This window comes from Erigeron canadensis, chromosome 1 (genome assembly GCF_010389155.1).
Source record: "Erigeron canadensis isolate Cc75 chromosome 1, C_canadensis_v1, whole genome shotgun sequence".
NCBI lineage: Eukaryota > Viridiplantae > Streptophyta > Magnoliopsida > Asterales > Asteraceae > Erigeron > Erigeron canadensis.
The window spans coordinates 27,457,691-27,476,654 of NC_057761.1; the positions used below are offsets into that span (position 1 = coordinate 27,457,691).

General features: G+C 29.7%; 2 protein-coding genes across 2 annotated transcripts; one reads left to right on the forward strand and one right to left on the reverse strand.

The window, feature by feature from the left end:
- The first annotated feature begins 10,928 nt into the window (after positions 1 to 10,928).
- Positions 10,929 to 11,623, forward strand: LOC122588765. The gene is made up of 2 exons (XM_043760961.1): positions 10,929 to 11,208; positions 11,286 to 11,623. Exons 1-2 carry the CDS (start codon positions 10,929 to 10,931, stop codon positions 11,621 to 11,623), a joined length of 618 nt encoding a protein of 205 aa, XP_043616896.1.
- Positions 11,624 to 14,759: 3,136 nt separating this feature from the next.
- LOC122603021 (ras-related protein RABD2a-like) lies at positions 14,760 to 18,849 on the reverse strand. Its single transcript, XM_043775637.1, has 8 exons — positions 18,673 to 18,849; positions 18,120 to 18,192; positions 17,335 to 17,382; positions 17,173 to 17,220; positions 17,016 to 17,087; positions 16,679 to 16,834; positions 16,096 to 16,199; positions 14,760 to 15,132 (listed from the first exon to the last, which is right to left on the reverse strand). The coding sequence occupies exons 1-8, from the start codon at positions 18,684 to 18,686 to the stop codon at positions 15,039 to 15,041; spliced, it is 609 nt and encodes a 202-aa protein (XP_043631572.1). The 5' UTR covers positions 18,687 to 18,849; the 3' UTR covers positions 14,760 to 15,038.
- Positions 18,850 to 18,964: the final 115 nt, after the last annotated feature.

The window sequence follows — 18,964 nt, forward strand, 5'->3', positions numbered from 1 at the left end:
AATTGTCAATACAAAATACAAATTATCAAGATTTTCACGAGAACCAAATATTGAGTCAAACAAATAATCAAACTAAGTTAAAAATATTACCTCAATAGTAGAGACTCGTATATCCCGTGATGAAAACAAAGACTCGCACACATTTTACCCAAGTTGACAAGCTTTTACCTTGAAACGTGGTTGCTATATGTTTACCGAGGATCAACTACCAAATTCAATGAACCTTCAACATACACTATGCTGATTGCAGGGCGGTCATATAACCTCCGAGACTTGCCATAATAGAGAATAATTCTAATGCGATCATCAAAATTCCCAAGTTGTACTAGCCATTTAAGTGTAATATATGGCAATAGAAAAAACACACTTACAATAATCCCAGCTCAATGTTTTACGAATCTTATGTAGCAATCGACAATTTAAAGGTGCATTAAGCATAGCATTGATAACTTCATTGTATCCATTTAAAACAATTTTCAATAGCAAAAGGATATTTGAGAAAATAAACAAAGATGATAATTATTAATCCGACAATAAAATCCTTTGCATACTAGTTGATTCACAATCAAAACCAATTTGTTTAATAGTTCTGATATATTTAATCATGAATTGTTTCCACTAATATGTTTCTGGATTCGATAATGACTAATGATGAGGATTACGTGATACCCATGTAATGAAAATCCAATCCATGACTTTATATAATTTGTTTTAATGCTGAAAACTGAAACATATCCATAGTTTTATATAACCTATTATGAAATCGCACATAATTATGAAATTGCACATATTTCACCATTTATCAATCAACAATATATCTCGTTATAAAACATATAAAGTGCATATACATAGAACTTTACTTAATTACTATCATTCAAAGTAATACTTACTATCACCATTTTCCTTTACTCCCTTATATTATATCTTATATTGTCACTTATGATATTTAATCAATTCATCATGTACCATGACTTTCAGTCACATTTATTTCATAAAATTTACATTTATCATTTTATTGGTCTACAACCAATTTGATGAGTTTCATGAAGTATCGATCAGTAAAGCATCATTAGTTTGCTCTACCGCAATCAAATAATAAATCATTTCAGCCACATTAATTATATATTCAAATAAGCTATAAGGCTAAATAATCAGTAATAACAATCAAATGCATATAAGCCATCTTATTCGATAATGTTTAAGTTTATGTTATAACCATAGAATATCGGTAATGTACATTCGATCATTTAGTAAACCATTTAAGTTGTTAATATCATAGTAACCATATACTATATAACAAGGTGATGATTATTACGAAATATATAAATTGTTAAAAGAATCACGATATATAATGGACACGCATCTTATGATAAAATAGCCCATTGACATTACAACATAAGTTTGCATAATAATATGCCATATCTTTTCAACCAAGACAAGAATTTTATGTCTTTGCAAGGATATGATTGACATATCTTTTCTATATTTATGATAACCCATTGATGATATCAATATCAATTAAGTAAATTGAAATATTAAAAGAAATCTAAATCAAACACAAAATATTTGTCTACTAAATTCAACTTAAGTATCTAAATGCAAATCGATCGGGCCCAAATAACTCAACCTTGTCTAATCGCAAAATTTATTACGGCATAATTATTAGGACAATAGAAAACAAAGATATTTTTTAAAAAAAAAATTCATATCAACAATACATAACCATCTTCTGCTAGAATTGGTTACATATTCATCAAATTTATTAAATAACATCCGTAGCCTCCGTAAATAAATTATTAAACTTATCCTCAATAAACTAGCTTCCATATCACATTATAAATAATTTGATCATGCCAATCAATCTAGATAAAGAACTACCATTACGAGGTTACGACTATGAAAGAAAAATAAATTACGATCTTAGTTTCACATACATATATCAATAAGATATATTAATATATACTCCGTAATAATTAGTTTCATTATTTTTTGGGATTCGATTACCACATGCTAATTAACAATTTTCAAATCATCTCATATAGCAAAAAGATAAATTAATGTAGACAGTATATTTAAAATTAATTAAATATAGAACTAAATCACTATATGGCGTAGAAGATTGTACATGCCTTTTAAAGAATAGCTCGAAGATGCATATTGTTCTAGCATGAAAGTTTTCCACCCAATAATTAATCGGCAATATTAACTATTGAGACTAACCTTAAAGTTAACCATGAAAGCTCCAATATACATTTTGTGATGGGTTTTTATAATTCACAGAAATAAAAAATCTTCATATTTTAAACAAGTCATGATATTATAATGCTTATACCGAATCTATGTATAACTAATAACAATCAAATTATTATAATTAACAAATAATTTGTATAACTAATAATAATCAATGTTATAATCGATTATCGATACTACCTTCAAAATATTCACATATACATGCTATGTGTCGGTTCAATTAATCATAAGGATATTATTTAGTGAAGCATGACAGCGATCAAAAGCAATAGTGTACAAGTAATAGTTAATATATATATGGTTTAACGAATCGTACCGACCTGTTAAATATAATTGTGGATGGAAGCAGAAGGTTCTAGCCGTCGTCCCGTCGACCATGTCTTGGAAATTCGATCCATGTCTATACGGATCAAAGATACTCATCTAAACTTTGTTCTAATCAACATGAACTAAGAATTTTGAATGATGAGAAATTCACAAAAAAAATAATAAAATCTTTTATGCTAACCAAATGAACTTTGATGACCACCGAAAAACATAATTTATTAAAAACTTGGATTATGTTTAATAATGATTCAATTGGAATACGTAAAACAAAAATTTGTTCGACCAAATTTTATTTTTTAATGTTAGAGCGTGCTGATAACGTATTGTAAATCTATAAAACAAGAACAATAAGGATAACAAAGAATACAAAGAGAATGTAGAGAGTTATTTTATTCATCTCATAAAGAGGTATATATAATTACAAGCTAGAGTATCCTCTAAAAAAATAATCTCCTAATCATAAAAAAGATTACCATTCAATATATGGACATCCATTCTATATATAATATTTATAACAGTGTGGTCCTTATGTACCGATTAGTTTTTAGTGTCTCATGCCCACCCTCTATTATGACTTTAGTTTTCTTTTCTTATAACGAGGTATATGCATGTTGATGTCCTTGAGCATTAGCTCAATAGTTGAAAGATGGCCCCCCATTCATGAGGTCTTGTATACAAGCTTTGAGAGGACATAAGGAAGTTCCTTTATGAGGATTTAAGTTCAAGTCTGAAGGGGCAGGGTTTACCCCTATTAATCGTCATGCTTTCAAGTGGATTCATAGGAGATTTTCCCCCATTTGGTATTTGAAATAGACATTTCTACTTCGATGGAGCTCTCTAGCGCGGGTCCGGTTAAGACAAGTATGTCAGACCCCTCGCTATCGAACTACGACACGAAGTTTTCAGCGAAATTCACCTTTAAAAAAGATATATATATATATATATATATATATGCACGTTGATGGTATGACTCTCTACATTTTGCCGTTCTTTTACCCCGCTTAATTAAGGACTGGTACAATTGTTTTTGTTGTACATGTTGATGGTATCTATTAATCAGATTTCCATTAATTATTTAATTTGTAGGTAGCTAGATGACTAGATATCACTTTCATTAATTTTCGTATTTTTCTATTTTTTGTACTTATGAAAGTATAAAGGTCTAATAACTTTTTCGTGATGGAACAATAACTTCTAGATTTTAGTCTTTAAACTAATTCTGCTCTATCATGATTTTTGTGTTACGCAACTTCTCTATTTTGATATGCAATAATTTTTGTGTTACAGAGATACATTATGAACTTAATGTTAGTATATATTCAATCTCTTTCTTCCGTTAATTATAATTGTTCAATGCCAAATTATGTACAAAATGTTATTTTATTTAATCTCTATATTAATTATCTCCTACATGGTATAGTTTAAGTTTTTAATAAATTTATTAGATTATAGTGTTAACGGTCTACAAATATTACAAGTATTACAAATATTACAAATAACTTATAATCATATATATATATATACACTAGGATTTTGTTACCCGCACAATGTGCGGCTGCTTTAAAAAGGTGCTCAATAAAGTGAGATTTGAGTTAAACTTGCTTAAAAAAACATTTAATGAAACGCTTAATATATGAACAAATGAGTCAATGGAATGGATCAATAATGATCGTAAAAAAAACATATGGACGAACAATCTATTTAGTTTCACTTAATTAAATTAGCAATAACGTATTCATTATCCAATCATTAAACTAATTGTTATATACACTTGTTTTGAACTAACTTTTCGTCTACCATCATAATATTTTTCTCATCATCACAATGAAAAAAATGTATTGTTAAAAAACAAAAGAAAAAAGAGATTATATTAACCATTATCATAAAATTCAAAAAAAATAAAAGAATTAAACCAAAAATTGTACATAATTTTCATAGTGATATGAACGAAAGAATTAACATAACTCTTTCAGAAAGTTATGATATTATACAAAGCTCTAAACTCATATAAGATGAATATAATTTAGTGGTGATAAAAAAAACTTATAAACTTTAAATATTGCCACTAATGATTAATGCGATGAGAGTTTCAACTAACCAACGCCCTGAGCAAACTTTCATATAATCACTATAAAAAAACGAAAGAAACCTCATATAAATGTTGAATAAAAAAGATAATGAAATATCATTAGGTATAGACGTGATTTTTTAAACTAAAGAGAATATATCATTTTATCTAATGAGAAGAGCTTAGATTCTTACAATATATATATTTATTTATTTATTTTAACATATATACGTTCATTTGTTTTCTAAATATATAGTTTATTTAAAGAAAAATATAGAGTTGACACATAGGATAAAATCTTATGTGGCAATTTTTTAAATTAGTTTTAGATTGCAAGAGGGCTTTAAAATGTTTGATTAACTATTGTTTTATAAGAGTTATATATATATATTTTTATATATTTTGATTTACCACATTTTGGAATCATATATAACATTTTGGAATCAAATATCTATAACATTTCTTACTTTTATAAATTACTTTATACATTAAATTACAATATTTTGGAATCTATAATATAACTAAAAGAGGGGGTTGGGGTACACTTGACACCCCTAATCCTTTTCCTTTAGCTTAATACTTCATCTTTATTAATCCTCTATTTTTTAATTTTTTTAAATAAAATAACCTTTATTATTATTATTTAACATTGAATTCTTATGTTATTGTTATTATTATCTCTTTAAATTTAGTTTGTTGTCCATTATAGGTTCATTACGACTTCTTCTTCAACAAAAAAAATAAGACTACATTAACATTAGTTAATCTTAGCCAACACATGTTAACCATCATATACGACTCCGTGTTGTGCATGTATGGATTATTTCGGAGTGGAACAACCAGAAGAAAATCAAAACGTTCGAGATGACCTTTGTTGATAAATTGGTATGTATTTTTCAAATTATATACTGTACACTTTTTGTTTCTCTTTTTATTTAACGAAAGTTAAAAAAAAAAAGGTAAACTGAAATCAATATTTATATGGAGTTAATTTTCATATATTTCTTCTTTACGTTTCATATTCATTAAGTTGTGATATTAGTTATACATTTTTGTTTTTCTTTTTATTTAACTTAAAGTTGAAAAAAGGGTAAATCGGAATTAATATTTATATGGAGTTAATTTTCATATATTTCTTCTTTAGCTTTCGTATTTATTAAGTTGTGATATTGGTCATACACTTTTTGTTTCACAATTATTATAAGATTAATATATCTTGAAAATACCTGTCCAATGGACGGACCTGAACACTAGTTATATATATATATATATATTTATTGATTATACTTATTTTACAATACTCCGTATATAATAATTCCCTAACTAGCTAACTACAATTAAATACTTAATTATTAAAGTTATTATTATATTTGTGGCTAGAAGGCTCTAAAATCTCTTTCCCAAACATTCTATATATATATATATATATATAATTAAAAATCGTGCGTAATTTTTCATGCCATCTCTCAATCTTTTTTTTATTACGAGTATTACTTAGGGTGGGACCCACATGCCTTTTAATTGTTTTTTTTTAAAGATCCGTCCCATATCAAAAAAATTTATTTTATTACTGTATTTTGTTTTGATGGGGGCACAAAAGCCATCTAAGTTTTTTTTTTTTAAACATTAGTCCTACCGTTATATGTTGAGCAACAATTGTCCTTATCGTTAAAATATATTACTAAAAATCTAACGAGGGCTAACGAACGTTAACTTCTGTTTGAACAAAAGTTTAAATAACGAATACAAATTAGGTCCTTTTCTTTAATTATCGTTAGATGCTACTTGAATATGTAACGACAGTTACAAAAACTACAGCAAATCAGGTCTATTTCTCTGACGGACGTAAGAGTATATAGTATTTGTGTTGTATCGTTGTTAAATTGGTATTGTTATATCGGTCACCCAATTTAACAAAAGTGCGTATTTTTTGTTTAACGTTTTTATTTTTGTCTTATACACTTACCTAAAATTGTCATTTTTTACTTTTTATAATTTATTGTATAATGGTTCATTTATTTTTATCTACTAAAATGATTTGTAAGTTAGTTTTCATTTCTTTTTGTGTTCAACTATAATAGTTTAATGTAGTGCATTTCCTTTATTCTTTTTTTTTTGTGGCTGTTTTGTTACATTTATTTATTTATTTTCCTTTCAAATCATATATAGTTACTATATGATTAACATCCGTTTATTATTACTTTATCTATTCATATAATTAATTATGTAATTGATTGTTATATTTAATGTTTGTATACAACAATACATTTGCGGATACTCGTTAAATGATTAACATTCGTTTATTATTACTTTATCTATTCATATAATTAATTATGTAATTGATTGTTATATTTAATGTTTATATACGACAATACATTTTCGGATACGCGTTAAATAAGAAATAAACGAACGTGTCTCCCCCCTGTATAAGGTTTCTGAAGGCAATGTAATGTTTCCCTGGGCAACGCCCGGGTAACATAACTAGTTAATTATAAATATCGGGGAAAAATATATTAACTTGTTAATTGTATTCAAAGTCTTCCAAACAAAACAATTATATCACGTATCGCAAATGTATATAATGGCAATTGCAATCGATTGTAAATTTGGAATCATATATACATTGATTAAAAATCTTAGAATATATAGGAATTTTTTAAGATATAGCTTCATCTCTTATAATAATATCACACAATTGACGGGTAGTTTCAAAATATATTAATCAAAGCTAAAATATTGATTCCAGTTTATTTTTTTTTCAACTTTAGTTAGTTAAAAAATATCACAACTCAATACAAAAACTAAAGAAGAAATATATGAAAATTAACTTCATATAAATATTGATTCCAGTTTACCTTCTTTAGTTAAATAAAAGTTTGCAGTTTTTTATATCTAAACTAACTACAAACACAAACAACAATTTTAGTCTAAACAATTTAGAGTTAGGCTCAACAAGAAATTTTAGACTAAACAATTTAAAAGAAAAACCGTAATGAACCTATAATGGACAACAAAGTAAATTAAAAGAGATAATAATAACAATAACAATAACATAAGAATTCAATGTTAAATAATACTAATTATGACTAAATATGAACAAATTATATAAATAAAAGAACCCTTTTGGTAGTCGTAGGTTTTTTTTTTGTTGGGAATATGTGAGGGTTTTTCTAGGTTGTATATATATATATATGGATAATTAATTTTGGGAGAATTTTAAAGATAAAAGGTTTTTTTTTATAATTAACGTAGGTAACTTATTAAATACTCGTAAATATTAAAATAATAGGATCAATAAGGAAGGAGGGTTAAACACAAAAAGAAAGATTAATATATTTTATTAACCAAATAGAGTGGTGCTTGCATTTAGTTGCTATTATCAATTCTTATATACGTATCGACTTATTGTGTAAGGTCCATATTTGTGTACCTGACACTAGTGTTTTGTAAAGAGTACGTAAAACCCAAAGTCTCAAATGTGATTTGTTTATAACTAGTTTGAAGCACCACAATCGACACTCGAAAAGTTATGATGCTTACAATTATTTATATTGCGATAAGAATTTGAAATAAAAGTCACTTAATTAATTTAGCTCGATAGATATAACATCATAAGATTTTAAACCACCCAGTCACAATTAAAAAATTAAAAAAAGAAATCAACCCGCTACTAACTTAATTATTATTATTATTACGAGTATTATTAATCCAAAATATATTAAGGCCGGCCGCATGCATAATTAACATAATTAATTAAGATGATCATATATAGATCAGTCGACCTTAACCTCCAACTCTTGAAACGCATCCTCTTCATTGTTGTTGTCTTGTTTGAGCTTGGGAATAGTCACTTTCAAAACTCCTTTTTTCATTTTGGCCTTAATATCACTGTCTTGTATTTATACCTTGCCAAATCAAACGAGCTCTTGTAGTTTCTCGACTCGCACTCGTAATCCTTGATCGCTTCGGCAACGACCTTCAAGGTTATCTGATGATCTTAGTAACGATGACGATCAACAGTTACCTCTATGTCGTCCTTGGTGATTCCAGGCATGTCTACAAATAAATAGACATGTTCAGCGTCTTCTCTCTTGAACGACCGTGGAGTTATCGTCTCCTTAATGAATAAGACCACCTCCGGATAGCTCGACTTGATCGATGATGAGAACCGACCAAACACATCTGAAAACACCGGGCCGAACATTAATTAATTCTAATATATAACTATAGGGGTTGGGTATTGTAAAACAAGTATTAATGTAGAACAAATAAGACAAGATCTTGACCCTTGGATCATGGTTAAATTGATGCACGAAAATTCACGAAACAAATGATACACAATGATTTTAATGATGCACGATGATTTTCAATGAAAAGAAACATATTGTTTTATTTGTTTTACTTTAATACTTGTTTTATTTTATCTAAAACCTATACCTATATATATAATGTATTCGATCTCTTGTAATAGCAAGTAAGTTTCTTGCTAGCGTTCTTAATTTTCTTTATTTATTTAATAAAAATTTTATCTCAAGCTTATATATATAGGATAGAGATCTAGAGAGAAGGTTCTTAAGGAGAGAAGAAAAAGAAGGTTCGTTTTTTTTTTAGCTTGATTTTTTAACTTTTATTATTTTTTTCACTTTTCTTATTCTTTTTTTAATTAATTCAATCCATAAAAAAATTTAAAAAATAAATAAAAATAAAAAATTTCTAACCCGAGTTAGTGAGTTATAAATGTAAGGATACGGTACGGGCTTTGCCCTTAAGGTTATTCATAAGGGGTAGCGGGTAGGAGTGATAGATCATAGAGGGTGATAGTTCATAGTGGGTGATCGGTGATGGGGTGATCTACCTAACGGGCTTCGCCCTTAGCTATTATGGCTCCGCCATAAGCTGAAAGGCTTCGCCGTTGAAAAAAAATATATTTTTAAAACTTTTTTAAAATTTTTATATAAAATAAGTTAATTAAAGAGAGAATGAAAAAAGTGAAAAAAAGGAAAAAAGTTTTTAAAACAAATTTAAAAAAATCAAAAACGAACCTTCTCACCCTTCTCTCCTTAAGGTACCTTCTCATTTGATCTCATCCTATATATATATATATACCTTTTGCCATGGCGGGTTGAGACGAGATGGAGAGTTTGCTAAAGGGAAGATTGGAAGAAAAGAGTACCTAGCAGGAAGCCATAGATCCATCGATCGATCAGTAGTGTAAACGTAATCATCATATGTAACTGTATAAATTGATTAACTAATCAAAATCATTTACAATATATATAGTTAATTAAATATACTTGTTTCTGCGGCTGCAGGACGTCATGACGAGACTGCAAGTTTGCTGATGAAGAGATGATTGGATGAAAAGCCCCGACCTTAAGAAAGGAGGAAGCCATTTCTAGCTGTTACTTTAGTAAACGCAATAATAAGTAATGTATGATTGTATGATGAGTTCGTAATATGTAATTGTATCGTGTATATATAGTGGAAATAACCAGTAAGGGGGGAAGGAGTGGGAGTCGGCTACCACTCGGGTTCACCGACCACGATCGACTACACCGTTTCCAGGGTTTGGCTAGGACTCGGGTAGGTAGATTTCGGGTATTAGATTGGTTTGTGAAGCCGAGAGTCGTGGTGTTGATTTGAACGTTGGAACATGTGGACCCCCCCCCCCCCCCAAGGCTACATACCCCTTTAATTTAAAAAAAAAAACATTTCTCCCTATATATACATATACTACTTACATTCATTTTAACACACACACCAAACACAAATATCATTTTAACACACAAAAAAAACCCTTTCTCCTCAAATGTCTAGTTCATCGGAATCTTGTTGTGTCGTTGTCGGATCGGATTCATCATCCGAATCCGATGGTATGTTCCTGCATAACGCACTTCAGTGGATGGAAGACACGACATCTTCCAACGCGGTTCAAAACCGCCGAACCATAGAGCGCCAACGCGAAATTGGTCATCAAATTTTGCTTAATGATTGGTTCGTTGATGAGCCAAAATACGATGACGCTTAATTTCGAATGGAAAAAAGCATGTTTTTGAAAATCGTCGCCGACATCGAGGCGAATTTTCCATATTTTAGAGACGGGTTCGATGCACGTGGGCGAGGCAGTTTCAAACCGCTCCAAAAAGTCGCATCGGCGGTACGCCAACTCGCAACGGGCAATCCGCCCGACGAGTACGATGAGTTGTATGGCCATGAGTACTTACGTAGGCCTACCCAACACGACGTTGCTCGTATTTTCCAAGCTCACGAATAGCGCCATCACATGCCGGGGATGCTTGGTAGCATCGATTGTACACATGTCGAGTGGTTAAATTGTCCAAGACACTTGAAAGGACAATATACGAGAGGCGACCATGGCGTTCCCACTACTATGCTTGAGATAACCGCTTCTCAAGACTTGTGGATTTGGCATGCTTATTTTGGTGCTCCTGGTTCAAACAACGACATCAACGTGTTGAACCAATCCGACTTATATAATACGGAGCGAAATGGCACGACCCCGGATAGTTCATTCGTCGTTAATGGTCGACAGTACAAACACGGTTATTATCTAACCAACGACATCTACAACAAGTACTCGACGTTTGTTAAAGCATACCCGTATCCTACTGACCCGAAGGAGAAAAGATTCAAGAAATTACAAGGGGGGAGAGGAAAGATGTGGAGCGTGCTTTTGGGGTTCTAAAAGGAAAATGGAAGATTCTTAGACGTCCTCTCCGACCACTGATCAAAGAGAAGATTGGTCAGTATGTTTACGCGGCGTGTATTTTGCATAACATGGTGATAAAAGGTGATGGTCGAGCTATCTCGCCGGTTCACATCATGGACAAACCGGTCCAACCGGTGTGGGACGATACCTTTTACGCGGAGTTGCTAAACGAAGACATCCATCATCGTCTTCGTTATGACCTCACTGAACACGTGTGGGCTCAAGACTTGGGACATCTCGACGACTAGTTTTTTTTTTTTAAAAAAAAAATAAGTCTAGTGTTTTTATTTTAATGTTTTTTTTATTATGTATTGTTTTTATTTTAATTTTTTTTTAATTATGTATTGTTTTTTTTAAGTGTTATGTAATGTTTTTTTAAGTTTTTAATAAAATGTTTAGTTAAATTATTGGTGGAATAAAATAAAAAGAAAAAGAAAATGAATTTGGGTAAGTTTAATGAATTGGATATGTATTTCAAGTGTTTTGGGTAAGAATTGAGTTAAATTGAGTAGTGGTGAGTTGGAGAGTATTGATTGGATAAACATTTGGGTATTAAGTCAAAAACCACTCCTTCCCCTCTAAGTACCATAAATTATAGGTAATCAATAACATTTACGTACAGAGAATTACAGTTACATTTTAGTTTTTTTGAGCTATTAATTATTTTCGAGTTCAAATCAAACTAACAATCACAAAGATTTAATTGCCTATTATATAAAATTGCATGCGACTCTATATATGTTTTCGGTTGATCTATTTATCAAATGAATTTTATTTCATATATCAACAACATCATCATCATCCATATATATAAGATCAATGAAATCACATGTACAACTTAAAAGAGATTAGTTTTACACTAACGGATAATTTTTTTTTTGAAAGGTATAATTAACTTGATATTGTATTTCATAATCTTATGAACAAAGCATATATTTATGTCACGTATCTCTAATGCACTTTATGGAATTGTTAAATCGCATCGAATATAACTGCCGAATTTCAGTCGATTGTAAATTTGATCGAAATTATATATATTTGTGATCATGATCAGTTTTATTAAAAAATGTAGGACATTTATGATTTCTGTACATTATAATGCAAATGACCTCCCAATTCCTTTTAAATAATTTATTTATATATATTAATCATTTTCCTTTTTCAGATTATGACAATCTCGACATAAGCATGTCGATATACATCTGAAGTGTAGCAGTCCATTGCGTATACGGTTGAATCATCTTGTTTTAAATGTTATGTTTTTAGTTGTATTGTGTTTATAAAATTAATGAAACTTTAGGGTTTATTTGAAGTTTGTATTCATGTCTTATATAATAAACTAGTATCCTTTAAAAAAAAAAAGCAAGTCAAAGTCAAATTGTTGCGAGTTGCGATTTTGCGTTTTTGCGTTTTTTGTTGCGATTTTGCGTTTTTTGTTGCGATATTGGCATTTTAAGTTGCGATTTTGGCATTTCTTGTTGCGATTTCGCCTTTTTTTGTTGCGATTTTGCGTTAATTTTGTTGCGATTTTCATTTTTTGTTGCGATTTTATTAGCTATTTTATGATAATCAGAAAAACCTTGGCTATTTTGGTACGATCGCAACGAAAATTGGCTATTGTCACGATTTTTTTTTTTTTTTTTTTCAAGATTATAAGGTTTATACTACAGTTATATTACTTGAAAATTAAACCACTTAACTAGTATTTCATATTTTAAAATTGAAAAATGATTAAAAATTGTAAATATTTAACCTAAAATTACTTTCTAATCTATAATTAATAACAAGTGGTAAAATTAGAAAAGAAAATCAATCAAATTACATGTTACAATCTTCTTACAATTTAAAAGAGATTAGTTTTACACTAATTAATTTTTAGAAAGACTGATCATTTCTCAAAAGAAAAAAATATAACGGATAATTAATTAACTTGATATTGTATTCATAACCTTATGAACAAAGCATTTATGTCACGTATATCTAATGCACTTTATTATGGAATTGTTAAATCGCATGGAATATAACTGCCGAATTTCAGTCGATTGTAAATTTGATCGAAATTATATATATTTGTGATCATGATCAGTTTTATTAAAATACTAGCGAATTTACCCGGGTTCAACCCGGACATTTTAATTAAAATTATAAAACTAAAAAATATGCAAGTAATTTTTGGAGATAGTCAATTGAATTACACAATATTTATATATTGATAAAGTAGCTATTGCATTAACAAAACATAAAACGATATTATATACTATAGAAAATAATTTTTTTTTGTTTGTAAATAAAAGATTAATAACTTTAAATAAGTATTTATTGACCTATTTTTAATTAAAAATAGTGTAAATTATTTATGACATTATAAATAAAATAAAAAACTTTTAAGTAAAATTGTAGACTTGCCACATCATATTTTTTCTAAAAATACTTTTGAAAGACAATTATCTTTTATTTATTATAGAAATGTTAGGAGATTTATGATATACGTATGTACATTATAATGCAAATGACCTCCCAATTCCTTTTAAATAATCTATCTATCTATATATATTAATCATTTTCCTTTTTCAGATTATGACAAAATATACTTAAATTACCTATAATTCTTTTCGAATTAAGTGTTTCCACTATACAGATCTCAATGTTTCTTTGAAGTGTTTCAAAATGGTATGACATGTCCCATAGAGCTACATTTTGCATTTTTTGAAACGTCCAGTTGAGACATATTACGGCGTTACGCTATCTTAGAAAATATCATGATTCATGAGTGACCCATTTCCCTTTTGGAAAATGATAAATCCTTTTAATCAAATAGCCTAATGATCTTTCTCCTAATATATTAAGAAGTGACATGTTATTTTTTAATCGTAAAGTGACTTAACAAGTTAGGAAAGTGTCAAAAATGGATAAAATAATGTTTGCATTGAGCACCTTTGTTTATTTGTCAAAGAGATAGATACTATTTCAATTGTCATGGCTGATATAAAAATCCAATTTGGTTAAATCTTTATAATTTTGTTTACCATAGTTTGGTTTGATTGTCTTAATCTTAAATATGCTCTAATATCATGACAAACCTTTATAATTTATACAGTAATAATAAATCTCAAAACACATCGAAACGAGTTTTAAAACTCTCCGGCTATCGAACGAGCGTAAAGACTAGTATATAATATATCCAATAATAATGATTATAGTGAGGCTTTTATCTATCTAATACGAATTCATGTGAAGACGTCAATTTTTTTTTTTCTCTAAATCCTCACTAATTTCATATGCAATTGATTAACTTTCTCTTCTTATTTCTATAATTATGCTTTGTCTTAATTATTTATATGTTAAGTGGATAATTAAAAAGGTTATGTTAAAAAGATCACCATATAATGTTGCCAATGCCCGACTAACCAATTGGTATATTATTTGGATTACTATAATAAGTCGAATATGCTCCCTCATCTAAACATTTAAACAAACATGGGTTACGATTGCAAGAGATTGCAACTGCAGCCAAATACACACTAGCCAGCAGTGGACAATGCTTGCAATTAAACCGCATATAATAATGAAAACAATGATGAAAACTTTAAATGATATAAGCAGCAAAAACTTAAAGGAGGGTTATCGATAAATTATGGTGATGACGTATATGATTGAAACCTCCTAACTTGAGCAGCAGCCACTGTTTTGGCTAATTGGTTGCCCCTTGATCTGCACAGTAGGTGGCCTCTTGTTTGAAGAAGGCTGACTTGCCATCCTGTAGTGATCACCAACAAAAATGATATAAGTTTGACCCACAAAACTTTTTTAACCCGGTGCAATTGTTTGCTAATACTAATGGAGTAATGGAAGATGCGCATGGGATGGGTAAAAGATCGGAACGAGGTTGGGTTGTTCAAACGCAGAAATTTGCCCATGTGAGAAGTGAGAACAGCCCAAATTATATATATATTTATAACCTGGTCTTGAACTTGCCCACAAAAAAATGTTTTTTCCTTTTCATTTTAGTTTATACGAGAGTAAGTACCTGCGCGTTACGGCGGTGAGGTGGTGGAGGTTATAGGTCATAAAGTGTGATAGGTCATAGAGAGTGATAACCAAATGCCTTAACCGTACGGGTTCCGCCTTTGGATTTAAAAATTTGTCGAAAGTATATCGAATGACATCTCTAATGAAAGAGCATGAAATTTTATAAAACACCCATATAATTTTTATAATTTATCGATGTACGAATTTTGAAATAAAATTTTTTGAATGAATCGGGAAAATAAATGATTTATAGATGAGAGAGTAAAAAAATGATTGGTTGAGATTTGAGGAGAGATAAGGGTGTTAGGTAAATATAGAATTGATATATGGACATTTTAGGAAAGTAAATGTTGAAACTTAAAATGTAGACATGAGAGATTTGCTTTATAATATAGTATAGATATTGATAACTCATTTGTGAGTATGATTACAAAAACCATATAGAAAATTGTGTGTTAAATAGAACTTGGGAAACTTCCAATCTGTGTGACCCATTCCCAATTATTTAACCCTTCTAATAACCCGTAGAGAATCAAACACAACCCAAAGTTACCCACCTAGGCTATTATGAGGATCCAAAATTGAGATCTCTAACTTCGTAAGTTTAGTGTTTTGAAGAGGAGAAGTGATTAGGTAATGATCACAAAAAAAAATGCATGCCAGTGAAAATTATCATAGAAGGTAGGGATACCTGTTTTTGATATCAGCAGACATAGCCATGAAAGCTTGCTCCACATTGGTAGCATCTTTGGCACTTGTTTCCATAAAAGGAATGCCAATTCCATCAGCAAATTCCTAATTAGCAAAGAAAGAACACCAAGTTTATCTTCCTTGCTTTCTATACAGCAAGATAAACAACCTTTTAGGTTGGACATGTTATAATTGGAACAGATTCAGGTTGGACGTGTTATAATTAGTACAAGGCGAAATAAGGCTCATTAAAAAGCAAACATTTTTCTTTATATATCATGAATGCACAATTACAAACACGATGACATCACTTTTAAAATAAAACGAATATGTATGTAGTAAGCATTAAAAATTCACTTTGAACAACTTTTAACTCATTAGACCCATTTAATCGGTATCCCTTATATCAAATATATTTTTGTTTTAATTTAGCCTGTTAAGGATAATTTATAAGCCAAATCAACCCATTTCTAAGTAAATGTAACGAAATGGACAATCACTAGAAACAATAGCATGGGGTATTTGACAAACCGGATGATCCCAGTTCTTACAAGATAGAATGACAAAGAATGATAAAATTGTACCTTGGCAGTATCAAATGACACGGCTCTGTTCTCAGTAAGGTCACATTTGTTACCAACTAAGAGTTTGTTTACACTTTCACTTGCATAGCGATCAATTTCACTCAACCATTGCTTTACATTGTTGAAACTTTCTAGGTCAGTAACATCATAAACTATCTGCAGAATTCCAGATACAAAGATGTTACAAGGTGGAGGACTAAAATCAACTGTAACAAACCATAGAAAAAAGAGTTTGGTTGTGTTTATACTGATGTTTAACTTATAAGTATTTAATGTTTGAATGTTAAGCAAACCAGATATCTATGAAATTTAAAGGTATGGAATTGAAGAAATATACTATGATGCCATGAGCTCCACGATAGTAGCTACTAGTGATTGTCCTGAACCTTTCTTGTCCAGCAGTGTCCCACTGTATGTTACAAAGTTGATAAATACATTATACATATAGGAGCAAGTAGAATTTAAAATTGCATTATATAAAACAAAACCCTCACAATTTGAAGCTTAATGGTCTTTCCATCCTGATCCACGGTACGGATTTTCTGCAAAGACAACAAAGAATAAAACCTTGAGCATACACAAAGCTACCCAAAACAAAATTGCCAAATTTTTTAATTCATAAAAGTGCATCTTAACAAATAAGTAGAGAATCTTACAAAGTCCACACCAATTGTGCTGATATAACTGTCAAGATACGAGTCATCCTGTACAAAAGAGACCAAAGTTTCAAAAATAAGAACCTGGTATATTAAGCAGCCGCTATTAGCCTATTACCATACAAGAAAGAATAAGAATCATTCAGCTTTATTACCATTTGTTCATACTTTCTTTTAATGATTTTAATTTTGGCCAACTAACTTTAGGAGGAAAAGAGATAATTGCTTGAAAGTCACAAATAAACCGTTAGAAAAGCAGTACTAATAATGGAATAAAAGTGTTCAAATAGGCTACATGACTGATAGGACTTACCAGATGAACAACTTACTTTCTAAACTGTCCCGATCAAGACAGGTTACTAAGTTTTGGGTTATGGGGTCATTAATTTGGTTGTCTTTTAACTCACAATCAGTACACAACAGGGTAACCGACAAAGAACAATACTAATAATTACATATGGTTGCAAAAACGTTGTCATCGGCGGTGCTCACTCACAAAAAAGTTGTCAACACACAATCAACAAAATATCGCCAAATAATAAAATTTAAGGGCTTTTACCAGTCACATGGTTGCACATTGGTCAAAAGTTATACGACAACCAACTTTTAATGACCCACTGGCCCAAGTACTACATTGTTGAAAAAATTAGACTTGTTAAATTAGATGCTATTATTGGCAAATCAGGAATCTTATAAACAATTAAACTACAAATATCCTATGATTCATATCGTAAAGGTGCATTCAAAACAAGCAGTAAACTTGTTAAAATTAATAAAATTCTTACAGCAAATCGAAGCAAAAGACAAGATTTTCCGACTCCTGAATCTCCAATTAGCAAAAGCTTGAACAAGTAGTCGCTGCACGATATTAAATAACAAGTATTCGTCATCAGAAACTATATACTTCAAAAACATATATTCTTCACCAAAAAAAGCAGCTGAATTAGTTGTAATATATTCAATAAAACCATTATACAATACAACTTATATGATTATATGACAGAAACTGAGCTACATTATGAAAAAATTACAATCATATCTGTCGATATACATACAAAATTGTGTATCTACAGCTAATGAAAAACATACAATATAGATTTCAAGCATAATTCTCGTACACATTAATACTAAAATTCACATGTTTATTACATTGCTGAAAATAAACAAATATTGTTATCCTATAAAAGATTAAATATATATCTAAAATACATAAAGATCTATATACATTATTCAAATTTGAATCAATAATACCCAGCAAAAAAAAAATGCATATATATAAGAAAGAATTTAATCAGATCCAGAAAATAATGTGGAGGATAAAAAATATTGAAGACTTACTATTCGGGATTCATGATTAAAATAATAGAATAGAATTGGACGGATTGTTGAGGAGATTATATTCCGACGGCCGTCGATATGACCGGGAAATTGGATCTCCGGTGAGGGTGTGATTTGTAAGATTGGCGGGGATGGTATATAGGAACAGAGAAACAGAGAGCGCCAGAGAGGATGAAACAAAACAGAATGAGATATATATTTAATTATTTATTTAACTATTTATATGTTTGATGATATTTTCAAAGGCTTTTTTTTTTAAAAAAAAATTATTATTCTATTATTATTGTTATTT

Excerpts from the sequence above, each read along its gene's own strand:
- LOC122603021 (XM_043775637.1), bottom strand. Across the intron at positions 17,221-17,334 it reads GCACAATTGGTGTGGACTTT|AAAATCCGTACCGTGGATCA; the intron begins GTAAGATTCTCT and ends TTGTCTTTGCAG. Across the intron at positions 16,835-17,015 it reads GTGGAGCTCATGGCATCATA|ATAGTTTATGATGTTACTGA; the intron begins GTATATTTCTTC and ends GGAATTCTGCAG.
- LOC122588765 (XM_043760961.1), top strand. The coding sequence starts at position 10,929 with ATGCCGGGGATGCTTGGTAGCATCGATTGTACACATGTCGAGTGGTTA. Across the intron at positions 11,209-11,285 it reads TGGTCGACAGTACAAACACG|GAGAAAAGATTCAAGAAATT; the intron begins GTTATTATCTAA and ends ACTGACCCGAAG.